Here is a 15,625-nt window from a genome sequence, read left to right as displayed (position 1 = left end):
CTAAAATGTTGATCATGTAATTATGTTAGGCTATATTTTCATCACTTTTGGCAAAGTGAGCATTAACAAAAATGTGCAGTAAAATAATAAAAGTAGGGTAATGCTGTGGTTGGTTCTATACTGTGGTTGGTTCTATAACTATTTTGTACTGTCATTAGCTGTATGGTACAGGTTTATGGAATATCTAATCCAGAAGAAAATATGATGTAGCCTACTGGGACAGCTCAAGTTTGAGAATCCAATTTATTCTATGTATTTAGGCTGTCTGATTCACTGATTTTAGAATTGTAAAATCTAGGGTGCTCAACCAGGGGTACTAGGACCCTGGGGGTACCTTGCCTATCCACAGAGGGTACTAGGACCCCTGGGGGTACTTGACCTATCCACAGAGGGTACTAGGACCCTGGGGGTACTTGGCATATCCACAGAGGGTACTAGGACCCTGGGGGTACTTTGCCTATCCACAGAGGGTACTAGGACCCCTGGGGGTACTTGGCCTATCCACAGAGGGTAATAGGACCCCTGGGGGTACTTGGCCTATCCACAGAGGGTAATAGGACCCCTGGGGGTACTTGGCCTATCCACAGAGGGTAATTGGACCCCTGGAGGTACTTGGCCTATCCACAGAGGGTAATAGGACCCCTCGGGGTACTTGGCCTATCCACAGAGGGTAATAGGACCCCTGAGGGTACTTGGCCTATCCACAGAGGGTAATAGGACCGCTGGGGGTACTTGGCCTATCCACAGAGGGTAATAGGACCCCTGGGGGTACTTGGCCTATCCACAGGGGGGACTTGAGGGGCCTCACACAGTTCCAACTCCATCATCAAGTTCGCTGACGACACAACAGTAGTAGGCGTGATTACCAACAACGACGAGACAGCCTACAGGGAGGAGGTAGGCACTCTGACGGCGTGGTGCCAGGTTAACAACCTCTCCCTCAATGTTAGCTAAACAAATGAGCTGAATGTGGACTTCAGGAGGAACCAGGCTGGACACGCCCCCATCCTCATCAACGGGTCCGCCGTGGAGACGGTTAATAACTTCAAATTCCTTGGCATACATATCTCAGAGAAGGTCAAATGCTCTAACCGCATGGACACCGTGGTGAAGAAGGCACGACAGCAACTCTTCAACCTCAGGGTGCTGAAGAAATGCGTCCTGTCCCTGAGGATCCTCACAGTGTTCTACATCAGCACCATCGAGAGCATACTGTCGGGCTATATCACAGTCTGGTACGGCAACTCTATCACTGTGGGCCGCAAGGCTTTTCAGATGGTGATACGTGTAGCCGAACGCACCATTGGGTGCACACTGCCTGCCCTACAGGACACCTACAACACCAGGTGTCGCAGAAAGGCTAAGAACATCACCAGCGACCCCAGCCATCCAAGCCATGCCCTGTTCTCCCCTCTTTAATCACTCGACACGGGCAGTACAGGAGCATCATGACAAGGTGCACCTGTGTAATGATCATGCTGTTTAATCAGCTTCTTGATATGCCACACCTGTCAGGTGGATGGATTATCTTGGCAAAGGAGAAATGCTCACTAACAGGGATGTAATCAAATTTGTGCACAACATTTTTGAGAAATAAGCTATTCTTTTTTTTTGTTGCATATGGACAATTTCTGGGATCTTTTATTTCAGCTCATGAAACATGGGACCATGTTGCATTTATATTTTTGCTCAGTATATATTATAGATTTTTGTTATTATAATTTCTATTGTTTTTATTTCACTTGTTCCCCACACACCCTCAATGATCATGCTGCTGCTCCCCCTATGGTCATTCCCCACACCCCCTCAACAGTCTTTACTCTGCCGCCAACCCAGGGACATTTATTTATTCATCACTGCTACAGTTGTTATTATTATATAGTGCTATTTCTATTACTATTGTTGTTGTTTTATTACAATTTTCGTTATTGTATTTCACTTAGTCCTGCATGTTGGAGCTCGAAGCCTAAGATATTCACTGTACCCTGCCATCACACCTGTAACCCTGTACATGTGACTATTAAACACTCTGAATCTGGATCATGAGACCATGGGTCTACTGGTAAAATGCACATGACGGGGTACTTCAGGGGTACTCCTGGCAGAGAAAAATTCAGTTGGTTGCACAGTAACTGAAAAAGGTTGGGAACCACTGGCCTACTAGCCTCGTACGAACCATCCTGATCTCACAAGCTAAGAGCTTATAAGAGTCTACTGGCCTATGGGACTGTTTTAAAAACATTTCAACTTGTCACACCAATATGTTGGATTTGGTCTGTGCTTTAAATGTGTACAACCTAAACCACATTCTGAAATATCCTGCATTCCAATCAACATTGTAACAATCATTTACTTAATTTAGGAAAATTATGTAAGAAAATGAACATTAATATTTTAATTTACGGTACTGATTTGTCTATTAGTAAACCAATGGACTTAATATTACACTTATTTTTAAGAAACCTTCTTTTTAAAGCGATCAAACCAAAGCGTTCTCATTTAGTCCTACAGAGGGCAGTAGATACTCTTGTTCACAAGCACAGCAGGTTCAGTTTTAGAGGATCTTTGGCTCAGGCCTGTCTCAGTGTGAGATCAATAGGAGTGCTGACTCATTGAGGGCTGTAACACTGGCAGGCTGTGTCCAAAATGGAAACCCATTTCCTACATAGTGCATTACTTTTCACCAGGGCCCATAGGGCTTTGGTTAAAAGTAGTGCACTAAATAGGGAATAGGGTACCATTTGGGACACAAACACTGTCCTGCTGAGAGGAGGGAGATTTACTCCAGAGCAGAGACGTGGCGTATATTACCAACCCCAGCCATCTCTCACTGCTGCGGGAGACGTCACTATCTGACAGGCACCTCGCAAACACAGCAGCCTTAGAGTAACCTAAAGCCCACTGTGGTGTGCTTGGTAAATATATAAAGTGAGAGCATCCATGCACATGTAAATGTGTCGAAGAAGGAAGGCTAGAGTGAATAAAATGCCACCATGTGAAAAGACAGTGAATGGCTATAGGTCTACTGCTTCCTGTTTAGTAATATCCTTGTTTACAAATATTGCTTTCTTTGAGGCTAAATTCTCACTTCACCATAAAAAAAAACTTTTTCTGATCATACTTCATGTCAAAGTAAGATCAAAAGACACACACACACACACACACACACACACATTTTTAAAATTGTATTGTTGTAATATTGTACATTTGATATTGTACATTTGTAATGGTGGAGTGGTGAACGTGTATAGTGCACAATGTCTTGTGTGATGTGATGTTTTATTTATGATGTAGACTATTGTTTTGTTGTGATGTTTTATTTATGATGTAGACTATTGTTTTGTTGTGATGTGTTGTTTTATTTATGATGTAGACTATTGTTTTGTTGTGATGTGTTGTTTTATTTATGATGTAGACTATTGTTTTGTTGTGATGTGTTGTTTTATTTATGATGTAGACTATTGTTTTGTTGTGATGTGTTGTTTTATTTATGATATTGACTATTGTTTTGTTGTGATGTGTTGTTTTATTTATGATGTAGACTATTGTTTTGTTGTGATGTGTTGTTTTATTTATGATGTAGAATGTTGTTTTGTTGTGATGTGTTGATTTGTTCCTGTTTGGACCACAGGAAGAGTACCAGCTGCCTTGGCAACAGCTAATGGAGATACTAATAAAATACTAAATACTAATACAATCCCTTCCTGATTTGCTGTGTCCTTTCAAAGCTCAATGTTCCACTATTCATACGTGTATTGATAATACAGTCAGATATTGAACGTCAGATCAAAGATCAATCAAGTGAATTATGAAAATACGAGACGTCCCTTCATATTCAGATTAGGTCATGTGGTATTGGTTGTCAAACAACCAGAATTTATATATAACTCAGCAATTATTTATGTTCTGAGGTAGCCATTCATATGCTGTGCATGACATGCATGCCAAATTGTGTTAATCTTTGTTTTACTCCCCAAATCTCTCCAGTCCTGTCCTCCACCCTCTCTCTCCCGTTCTTTCTTGGATAATTGCCCGGATTGGTCTGATTGGTGCAGTGCATAGTACTCTCTAGGGAGATTATATGATGTAAAGCTCCTGGTCATATAGCTCCTAAGCCACCTATACATTGTAATTACCAGACATAGAAACTAAACCTATAGTACATTATCTAGTGTCAACTATAAGATAAGGGTCAAAGTCAAACAGTGATTTTGGTCTTTAAATTATCATTTCAAAATGGCCTTAAAATGACAATCAAAACAGATCGAAATCTGAAATAAATGTTCATATTCTGGCGCTAAATTTCATCTCTACCTAAATGTTTCTGTCATAGGGTGATATGAGTTACATAGGCCTACTATGAGGACAAACAGCAGTTTTAATTAATTGTTGTCAATCAAAGGTGAAAATAATTAAGTCTTACTATTCAATTAGTTCTCAGTTTCCAAAGTAAAGGTCAATGTACTTCAACTGTATATGTAGGCTAATATGCATCCTGATTCAAGATCATTTATGTCCCACAACTGAGTTTCCTGTTATAAAACATGACAAGTGGAGAACTCAATGAACATCCTCCAATTTTCTGGTAATTTCATGCCAGCTTTTCCCCTCTGTAGCTAATTTAGTTATTTTCCAGCTATTTTAGGAGATAATCAAATACATTAACATTGTACAAAACATATTATATTCCACTTTGTCTCTGAGGCCTTTTGTTGTGAACGTCTCTGCACAGATGAAGGGTTGTTGTGTTCAGGGAGGGAACAAAGAGGTGTCAGTGTGGCAGCCTACTGGAAACATCTCCTGGTGGTACATCCAGCGACAGTTATATAAATACACCTATTTATTCAAGAGAAAACGCTTCAGTTTCTCCAGACACAGATATATCAAAGACAGTCTTACAGGAACACATGTTCACTGAGATATTTGGTGAGGAGGCCTATTAGGAAACTACAGGACTAGTTGTAGTAGGCCTAATGCTGGTGATTTACAGCTATGTTTATTTGACCCATTTTGTATTTTGGATCTTAACTATGTTAACTAACTTATTGATGTAACAAATGAGAAGGACCATGTGGTATACCACTCATCATCATCATCATCATCTTCATTATCATCATCATCCCAACCACTACCTATGCATGACAGTCGATTCAGATAAACTTGATAAACATGATCATAATCCCCATGTCGGATTTGGCCAATAGCGTGCTGTGACATCAAATAGCCACATAACCCTGCACCAATCAAATCGCGTCCCTCTTACGAGCCACACCCACTGGTCCTCCCCCCAGCCATCCCTCATGCACTGTGCTGCCGCCGGATGCAGTTGTCATGGAGATGGAAAAGGACCCAGCTTCCGCTCGTCGTGCTGTTGCCATGGAAATCCCCGTGGCAGCAGCATCGCTCTCTGTAGCGCCAGGAGATCCGGAGGAGCAGCGCGAGCCCGCCATACCCTTTCAGCACCGTGGACAGCACCATAGGACCAGACCGCCGTTTAACCACGGGAGATTTTATATGCTGATAGTTATCGGAGAAATCTCAACGGACCACCACCTTCAGTCTGCCAAAAAACACATAAAACAGGGTGAGTGTGCTACTTGACTGTGTATTATAAGTCTTTACACATCTTTCTAAACTGTTGAAGTTCAAGATTGCCCACAAAGATTTAGTTTTATGTAAAACTGTAGTTTGTTTAGATGTCAGAGGCTTGACCCCTATGCGTTGGCCTGCACTTGCAATATTCAAATGTATGACAAAAATCAAACCAAATAGTTTTTAGAACAAGCTGTGACTTTGTTAGGAATATTGTCATCTAATTCATCTGTTGCAGCGGATCAAAAAGGGAGCGGATGACGCCTACACCTCAAACGTAGGCTGCTGTGTGAGTGGGTTGGATTTCACATTGAACAGAGCTGTTTGGTAATGCATACGTAGAGGACACTGCACCAGATGTATAGCCCCTATATGGCTGAATATAGCAATACGGAACACAAAACTATTCTACTGTATGTGATATCCTGAATGGTTTCTGGTATAAAGGGTTGAATTACTCTTCATAGTTTGCAATGGATTATTCTCCATAGTTATTGCAGTTGGCTAGAATAACTAAGAATTTGCAAATGTGCAATCAGTAGGCCCTACTGGGTTATCTGAAACACTGGAATATAGATGACCGGAAATAATTCCAGACAAAAAAAACATGATGTGAATATGATGTTAAATTATTCTAGAGAAAACTGTGACGGGTCGTTGAATAGAATACGGTTGTGCATGGAGGCAATACACTGGCCAATCAAGACAAAAAACTAACCCTGCCCTGAAAACTCTTCCTGTCCCAACGGACACTCTATTAAATGAGAACTGGCATCATTCAGGGAAACAGCTTGCATACTGAGTAGCTCACTGTTTACAGGGGGCGTAATAAGGTTCATCATATAACTGCCAGTATTAATAACAATCATCTTCCTACAAGAGGTTATTTGCCAACCCAGTCATTTTCTGATGTTACTGTACATTAAGGGTTATCAGCTCAGTGCTCGAAGGCCATGGTGTTTAATGGTTTTTAATCCATGCCTTTGATTCAGTGGTTGATTAAGATGGTGAAAGCCAGGTGTGTGCCCTCTCCAGCCGATTAGTAGAAATCTACCAATCAGTGCCAAGGAGCAATAACAACCAGCAGGGTCATGTTCATTAGGTCATGCAATAGAACTCAGACCCTAGACAGGCCCCTCCACTCCAACAGTAATGTGTTTGTTGTATAGTTATAGAGCATTGTGGGTAATGTAGTGCATCATGCTACATTTGTTATTGTATGTTAACAGGACTGCGGTCGTGGGACATCGATCTGACTCTGTGCGACCTGAACAGAGAGCTACAGCTCTTCGCGACACGACACTCTGCCCAGTTCTCCTCAGAGGTCAAAGGTCAGTCCTGTTCAGGATCAAAGGTGACAGTTTGGGGTTGCACGACTCACATGGACAAACGGGCCTTGCAATAAATTAGCACGTTCAAAGGGATCAGTTTGAGGAAGGCGAGGCGCAGAATCACTCATCTTGATCACATAATGAGTCGTTTTTCGGGATGCAAGTGGATTTGTAGATCAGTGATTCTGAGCAGTCCGACTGCAATATAGTCAGTCAATCTCAAACATACATACCAACGAGAGGAGAGGAACTGACGAACAGTGTCCTCCCATTGTCTTGAGTCTAGTGTTTCTGTGTGTCATGTCTGCTTGGTTTGTGTGTTTACCACATTTTACAGAAATTGCTGATAAACAGATGTAGCGTTTCCTCATATTTCCTCCTTATGAGCCTAATCAATAGAAAATTGATACATCAGCCCTGATGCAGTCTGGACAGCTTTGCTCTGTTATTACACTAAGTAGCTTTTGAAAGGTTTTGCCAGAATAAATAAAACGTTTGGTGACAGGAGCCGTTTGAGAGAATTCATGGGTTGCGTCCCAAATAGCACCCTATTCCCTATTTGGTGCACTACTTTTCACCAGAGTCCTGGTTCCTTTCAGGGCTCTAAAGGAAGTCGCACACTCATCTCTACTGCTGTGGGTTTTTTTTTACCAACACTTCGGCCAAAGAACAGGGTGCTCTTTCCGAGCTGTAGTTAGTTGCTGCAAGAACTTGCAGTGGCCTTATCACTGACATCCACCTGCCTGTCTGTTTGTGGTTATGACTGCTGAAGGACACATACACACCTACAGTGCCTAGTGAAAGTCTACACACTCCTTGCACAGTTGTCACATTTTGCTGACTTAAAATTAAATCTAAAAAAGGAATCATTCACATTTTTTCCTACACAACCTGCTTAACATTTTCAAGGTGAAGGAAAAAGGATAGAACATTTCTGAAATTAATAACAAATAAAAAACGCCTTGATTACGTACAGTTGAAGTCAGAAGTTTACATACACCTTACCAAATACATTTAAACTCAGTTTTTCACAATTCCTGACATTTAATCCTAGTAAATTATTCCCTGTCTTTGGTCAGTTAGGATCACCACTTTATTTTAAGAATGTGAAATGTCAGAATAATAGTACAGAGAATTATTTATTTCAGCTTTTATTTCTTTTATCACATTCCCAGTGGGTCAGAAGTTTGCATACACTCAATTAGTATTTGGTAGCATTGCCTTTAAATTGTTTAACTTGGGTCAAACATTTCAGGTAGCCTTCCACAAGCTTCCCACAATAAATTGGGTGAATTTTGGCCCATTCCTCTTGACAGAGCTGGTGTAACTGAGTCAGGTTTGTAGGCCTCCTTGCTCGCAAACGCTTTTTCAGTTCTTCCCACAAATGTTCTATAGGATTGAGGTCAGGGCTTTGTGATGGCCACTCCAACACCTTGACTTTGTTGTCCTTAAGCCATTTTGCCACAACTTTGGAAGTATGCTTGGGGTCATTGTTCATTTGGAAGACCCATTTGCGACCAAGCTTTAACTTCCTGACTGATGTCTTGAGATGTTGCTTCAATACATCCACAGAATTTTCCTGCCTCATGATGCCATCTATTTTGTGAAGTGCACCAGTCCCTCCTGCAGAAAAGCACGGCCACAACATGATGCTGCCACACCCGTGCTTCACGGATGGGATGGTGTTCCCTGGCTTGCAAGCCTCCCCCTTTTTCCTCCAAACATAACAATGGTCATTATGGCCAAACAGTTCTATTTTTTTTCATCAGACCAGAGGACATTTCTCCAAAAAGTACGATCTTTGTCCCCATGTGCAGTTGCAAACCGTAGTCTGGCTTTTTTATGGCGGTTTTGGAGCAGTGGCTTCTTCCTTGCTGAGCGACCTTTCAGGTTATGTCAATATAGGACTCGTTCTACTGTGGATATAGATACTTTTGTACCTGTTTCCTCCAGCATCTTCACAAGGTCCTTTGCTGTTGTACTGGGATTGATTTGCACTTTTCGCACCAAAGTACGTTCATCTCTAGGAGACAGAACGCGTCTCCTTCCTGAGTGGTATGACGGCTGCATGGTCCCATGGTGTTTATACTTGCGTACTATTGTTTGTACAGATGAACGTGGTACCTTCAGGCATTTGGAAATTGCTCCCAAGGATGAACCAGACTTGTGGAGGTCTACAATTTTTTTTCTGATGTCTTAGCTGATTTCTTTTGATTTTCCCATGATGTCAGGCAAAGAGGCACTGAGTCTGAAGGTAGGCCTTGAAATACATCCACAGGTACACCTCCAATTGACTCAAATTATGTCAATTAGACTATCAGAAGCTTCTAAAGCCATGACATCATTTTCTGGAATTCTCCAAGCTGTTTTAAGGCACAGTCAACTTAGTGTATGTAAACTTCTGACCCACTACAATTGTGATACAGTGAATTATAAGTGAAATAATCTGTCTGTAAACAATTGTTGGAAAAATTACTTGTGTCATGCACAAAGTAGATGTCCTAACCGACTTGCAAAAACTATAGTTTGTGGTTGAGTGGTTGAAAAACGAGTTTTAATGACTCCAACCTGAGTGTATGTAAACTTCCGACTTCAACTGTATGTCTTCACACCCCAGAGTTAATACTTGGTGGAAGCAACTTTGTAAATCATTTCTAATGAGATTCTACCAACCCTGCACAGCTCTTAGAGCAACATATATCCATTGTTTTTGTCAAAATTGCTCAACCTCTGTAAGTTTGGTTGGGAATCAAAATATGGACAGGAATATTCAACCCTGTCTCTGATTTTCAAGGAGATTTAAGTCTTTGTTATTTTAATGTATTCATTCTCCCACTGAAAAATACAACTCTATCCCAGGGTTAGGTATTCAGAAGACTGAGGCAGGTTTTCTGCACTTTTTACCTGGGCTTTGCTCCTTTTATATTTATTTTGATCCTGACAAACTGCAGTCCCTGCAGGTGACAAGCATACCCATATAATGATGCTGCCACCAAAATACTTGAAAATACAGAGGGTTGATTAGTTATCAGATTGTGTTGAGTCTGGGCTTCCGGAACAGCCACACAAGACATGCAGACACAAGACATGTAGACTAAGAGATGACAATAATAGGTAATCTCAGCAGACATCTCTATTATTGTCATCTCTTAGTCTGCATCCCAAATAGCACCCTATTCCCTATAAGTGCACTACTTTTGACCAGGGCCCATAGCACTATGTAGGGAATAGGGTGCCATTTGGAACGCTGCCCTGGAGTGGAGTCACTATTCTCCAGACAAGGGAAGGCACCATGGGAATGGGCTGTAGATGATATGGGGCGTATCAACCAGACTCTCATATTAAGGGTATAGGAGACTGTGGATCAATTGCTCTAATGTCAAAGTGAACACAATCTTCCCTGGGTGAAGATGAGACCAGAGCCTGTGGTGAGCCAGTGTAGCCGTGGAACTACTGTATGTCTGTGGGTCATCACTATCCGGCCATGCTGGAGAAGACGGAAGTACAATGCCTTCTATTCACAAATGCAGATTTGATAACTAACCCTAACCCTTAGTCTAGGATTGGCCTTAACCCAAACCCTAACCCTAGAAACCATGCTTGCTTATTAGCTATGAATGAGTATTGTCACTTTTGTCCATTCTAGCATGGTTCTCTGGTGACTACCCTGCCTGTTGCTTACAGCAGCAACTGTCAAACCATGAGTTTATGTCATCTTCTCCTCATTGGTCCTTCTTGTATAAGCAGTCACTGAAATACTCTTTATTTTTGTGTGTCTATTTCTGATATACACTGCTATATCTCATTATTGATGCAGCAGCATAGTTGAGCATATGTTGTTGCCACTTCCCATGATCCCGTGTGAGAAACTGATCAAAGGAGCCTCTAGATCTCTATATCTCTCTCCATCCACCCACTCATTTCACAAGGTCCAGTGCTGGCTCATGCTACAGAGGTAGTATCTTAATTTGATCACTCTTTTGTTGCTGAGAAATGCAGATGAGCTTCGTGATTTACATAAATTCACTGACAACCCACACTAACACACAAGTTATATTAACAGTATTGCTTTTTTCATGTAGCCTACTTTTGGCCACCTAATAGCCTAACCACCGATCAAGCATCATTATGGACTAAACGTTCAAATCCTGTTGCTGCAGGACTATTTTGCTATGACAATATACTATAGGTCAAATGAAGATCCTACATCTGTATAAATATATAGATTGTTATCAGAACACTGAATCTTTAGCAAGAAAGGAGAGAGGCAGTAAAGCAAAGCTAAAAGTGAGAAGGGTTCTGTTTTCATTTTACATTTTTACATTTTAGTCATTTAGCAGACGCTCTTATCCAGAGCGACTTACAGTAGTGAATGCATACATTTCATTTTCATTTCATACAATTTTTTTTTTTTTCTTCTTTTTGTACTTGGCCCCCCGTGGGAATCGAACCCACAACCCTGGCGTTGCAAACACCATGCTCTACCAACTGCTCTATGGTGTCATCCCAAATGACACCATACGCACTATATAGTGCACTACTTCTGACCAGGGGCTCTGGTGGGGGGAGGGGCTCTGCTCTGGTGGGGGGGGTCCTAGTGGGGGGGAGGGGCTCTGGTGGGGGGGGGCTCTGGGGGGAGGGGCTCTGGTGGGGGTGGGGGGGCTCTGGTGGGGGGAGGGGCTTTGGTCAAAAGTAGTGCACTATATAGGGAGTAGAGTGTCATTTGAGACAAAACCTATATACTATGAACATACAGTATATACCTTTTTCAAACCACTGAATAATTGGCAAGGGAAGAAATAAGGCATTTAGCATAGAAGTGATTGTGAAGTGAAAATGACTGTATTACCTGGAATAGAGATACAGTATGTGAACAGGGTGTGAAATTTAGGGTACGCCCAAATGGCACCCTATTCTCTTTAAAGTGCACTACTTTGGATCAGAGGGCCCTGATCAAAATAAGTGCACTATAAAAGGAATAGAGTGCCACTTGGGACACAGCTCTGTCTAAAGGGGTTGGAATATGGAGGAGGGGGGTATCAAAAACATGTCTTACCTAAAAATAAATACCATAACCATGCAAGGCTTTGATAAAAAAAGAAAATCTATTGAGAACCGAAGTGAAACCCAAGGCAAGTCATACACACAACCTATCCTACTGATATGAACATAAAAGGTGTGGGGGGGTAGGGGGTGGCATACATGACAAACACATTTTTGCATGGGGAAAGATGATAGCCTCTGTCCCTCAGGAAGTGGATTTGAATACTGAGCACTGTTCACAGCGACATTCTAGTTTGGTATACCAGACTACATGTCTTGTCTGACAGCTCACCATTTGCATACCACTGTTTGATCTTCCATCTCTGCATAATCACACATCAGGTTGCTATTGGACCAATCCACCAATCCAAATCCATTTGATTAGGATGCACTGTCGCAGTCAGGGTGCCTGTTTTGGGTACTCTGTCTGTCAACACCTGACAAACACTTATTCCTTTACTTGACTGTTTTACCTACCTCGATCTCTCTCTCTCTGTCTGACAGTTTTATCTCCTATATTTCCCTTGCTTGTTGTTGTCCCCCTCTATCTTCCATCCCTCCATTATTACTCTCCCTCTATCCTTGCAGCTCTCTCATGAACAAAACAATGTCCTACACTAATGATGATTTTACCAGTAATTAAACGCCTCCTTCCCACCTCTTTCTCTCCATCCTCCCTCCATCTCTCACCACCTCTTTCTCTCCATCCTCCCTCCATCTCTCACCACCTCTTTCTCTCCATCCTCCCTCCATCTCTCACCACCTCTTTCTCTCCATCCTCCCTCCATCTCTCACCACCTCTTTCTCTCCATCCTCCCTCCATCTCTCACCACCTCTTTCTCTCCATCCTCCCTCCATCTCTCACCACCTCTTTCTCTCCATCCTCCCTCCATCTCTCACCACCTCTTTCTCTCCATCCTCAGTCCCTCTCTCTTTGCACTCTCCCTACTTTCTCTCTCTCCCTCTTACATAGCATCACGCTCTCTCTCTCTCTCTTACATACCATCACTCTCTCTCTCTCTCTCTTACATACCATCTCTCATCTCCCTCTCTCCCTTTCTCCCTCCCACCTGTTACTGGCAGACCACCATAGACTGTTACTGGCAGACCCCTATAGACTGTTACTGGCAGACCCTCATAGACTGTTACTGGCAGACCCCTATAGACTGTTACTGGCAGACCCTCATAGACTGTTACTGGCAGACCCTCATAGACTGTTACTGGTAGACCCCTATAGACTGTTACTGGCAGACCCTCATAGACTGTTACTGGTAGAGCACCATAGACTGTTACTCGCAGACCCCTATAGACTGTTACTGGCAGACCCTCATAGACTGTTTCTGGCAGACCCCTATAGACTGTTACTGGCAGACCCTCATAGACTGTTACTGGCAGACCCCTATAGACTGTTACTGGCAGACCCTCATAGACTGTTACTGGCAGACCCCTATAGACTGTTACTGGCAGACCCTCATAGACTGTTACTGGCAGACCACCATAGACTGTTACTGGCAGACCCTCATAGACTGTTACTGGCAGACCCTCATAGACTGTTACTGGCAGACCACCATAGATTGTTACTGGCAGACCCTCATAGACTGTTACTGGCAGACCCTCATAGACTGTTACTGGCAGACCACCATAGATTGTTACTGGCAGACCCCCAAGACTGCTACTGATAGACCCCCATAGATGGCTACTGGCAGACCACCATAGACTACTACTGGCAGACCCCCATAGATTGTTACTGGCAGACTCCAATAGACTCCTACTGGTAGACCCCCATAGACTGTTACTGGTAGACCCCCATAGACTGTTACTGGCAGACCCCATAGGTTCAGGCCCCTAAAGACTGCTACTGGTAGACCCCCATAGACTGTTACTGGCAAACCTCCATAGACTGATACTGGCAGACCACCATAGTCTGCTACTGGCAGACCACCATAGACTGATACTGGCAGACCCCCATAGACTGTTACTGGCAGACACCCATAGACTGATACTGGCAGACCCCCATAGACTGCTGCTGGCAGACCACCATAGACTGTTACTGGCAGACTCCCATAGACTGTTACTGGCAGACCACCATAGACTGATACTGGCAGACCACCATAGACTGATACTGGCAGACCACCATAGACTGTTACTAGCAGACCACCATAGACTGTTACTAGCAGACCACCATAGACTGTTACTAGCAGACCACCATAGACTGTTACTAGCAGACTCTTGAGACTGCTAGTGCCAGAACACAGCAGGGACAATACAGAGAGAGCTTCTATATTATTCAGTTTGTCACCTTGTATGTTATTCACTTTATCACCTTGCATGTTCTACAGTTTATCACCTTGTATGTTCTACAGTTTATCACCTTGTATGTTCTTCAGTTTATCACCTTGTATGTTCTTCAGTTTATCACCTTGTCTGTTCTTCAGTTTATCACCTTGTCTGTTCTTCAGTTTATCACCTTGTATGTTCTTCAGTTTATCACCTTGGATGTCAGTGTTTCCCAAACTCAGTCCTAGGGTTTTGCTCTAACACTACACAGCTGATTCCAATAATCAACTCATCATCATGCTGTGATTATTTGGATCAGCTGTGTACAGTAGTGCTAGGGAATAACAAACAGAAGGTGCCCCCCTTGGGGTCCCCAGGACTGTGTTTGGGAACTGCTGTATGTTAAATGTGTTGTATCATGTGTACAGTATGCAGGTTAACTGTATCATCTGACTAGAACTAGTCAAGCTAACTAACTGAAATGATGCTTAGTGCTGCATTAATGCTCAGTATAGGTCCCTCAAATTATAATCTATACCTTGAAGCCAGTTCCACCGCTTTTCTTTCATTTTCCCCTCTAATTAGGGAGTGGGACTGATTTAGACCTGGGATACCAGGTGGGTGCAAGTATTTTTCAGGTACACTCTTAGAAAAAAGGTTTCCAAAAGGGTTCTTCAGCTGTCCCCATAGAAGAACCTCATTTGGTTCCAGGTAGAAACCTTTTTGGTTCCAGGTAGAACTATTTTGGGTTCCATGTAGAACCCTCTGTGGTTTTACATGGAACCCAAAATGGTTCTTCAAAGGGTTCTCCTATGGGGACAGACAAAGAACCCGTTTAGGTTTTAGATAGCACATTTTTTAACAGAAAAGCAGCAGTTGTCCCGACGTCGTAGGGTAAGATTTGAACACCCCTGTCATAGGTTCTGATCTGTTTTCTGATCTATTTCTTGATTCCATTCCCCTTCCACCACTAAATATGTTATAGGAACTAGTGTTCACTGATGATCATCCTAAAGAACACATCATGTGGCACACACCGTCATTACTACTCTCAGTTCATTGGTTCTTTTAAGACAACCAGATAAAGTACATGAACGAGGGCCTCACTCAGGTGAATTGTTAGGTAAGATATTCTCAGGTTTGATAAACAATGCAGTTGAATACCAGCCATGCTAGACAGTTCATCACCAGTGTGAATGGAGGTGTGTTTGCTCTAGCAGAGTTAAATCAACACTGCCAGAACACTGAAGTGTGTAGTTTAATCACTGCACCAGAAGCGCTGGCCAAACATAGAAAGTGTGCTCGGGATTATATTTCAATCAATCTGAGGATTTGGTTCAGATTGTGTTTGGATGCTGCAGATGTGTACAGAGATTAAGAGC

General features: G+C 42.6%; 1 protein-coding gene across 1 annotated transcript in view; it reads left to right on the top strand.

Moving 5' to 3' along the window:
• The first annotated feature begins 5,348 nt into the window (after positions 1 to 5,348).
• The window catches only part of LOC106562493 (microtubule-associated protein 1A), a 69,714-nt gene continuing 59,437 nt past the window's right edge, over positions 5,349 to 15,625 (top strand). The window contains exons 1-2 of the mRNA XM_045689415.2: positions 5,349 to 5,584; positions 6,822 to 6,923. Coding sequence (XP_045545371.2) covers positions 5,377 to 5,584; positions 6,822 to 6,923 — 310 coding nt within the window. The 5' untranslated portion in view covers positions 5,349 to 5,376. The remainder of the gene's footprint in view (positions 5,585 to 6,821; positions 6,924 to 15,625) is intronic.

The sequence above is a fragment of the Salmo salar genome, chromosome 11 (genome assembly GCF_965601325.2).
Source record: "Salmo salar chromosome 11, fSalSal1, whole genome shotgun sequence".
Classification (NCBI taxonomy): Eukaryota; Metazoa; Chordata; class Actinopteri; order Salmoniformes; family Salmonidae; genus Salmo; species Salmo salar.
Note: the sequence above shows the minus strand (reverse complement) of the source record. Positions and strands in the feature narration are given on the sequence as shown.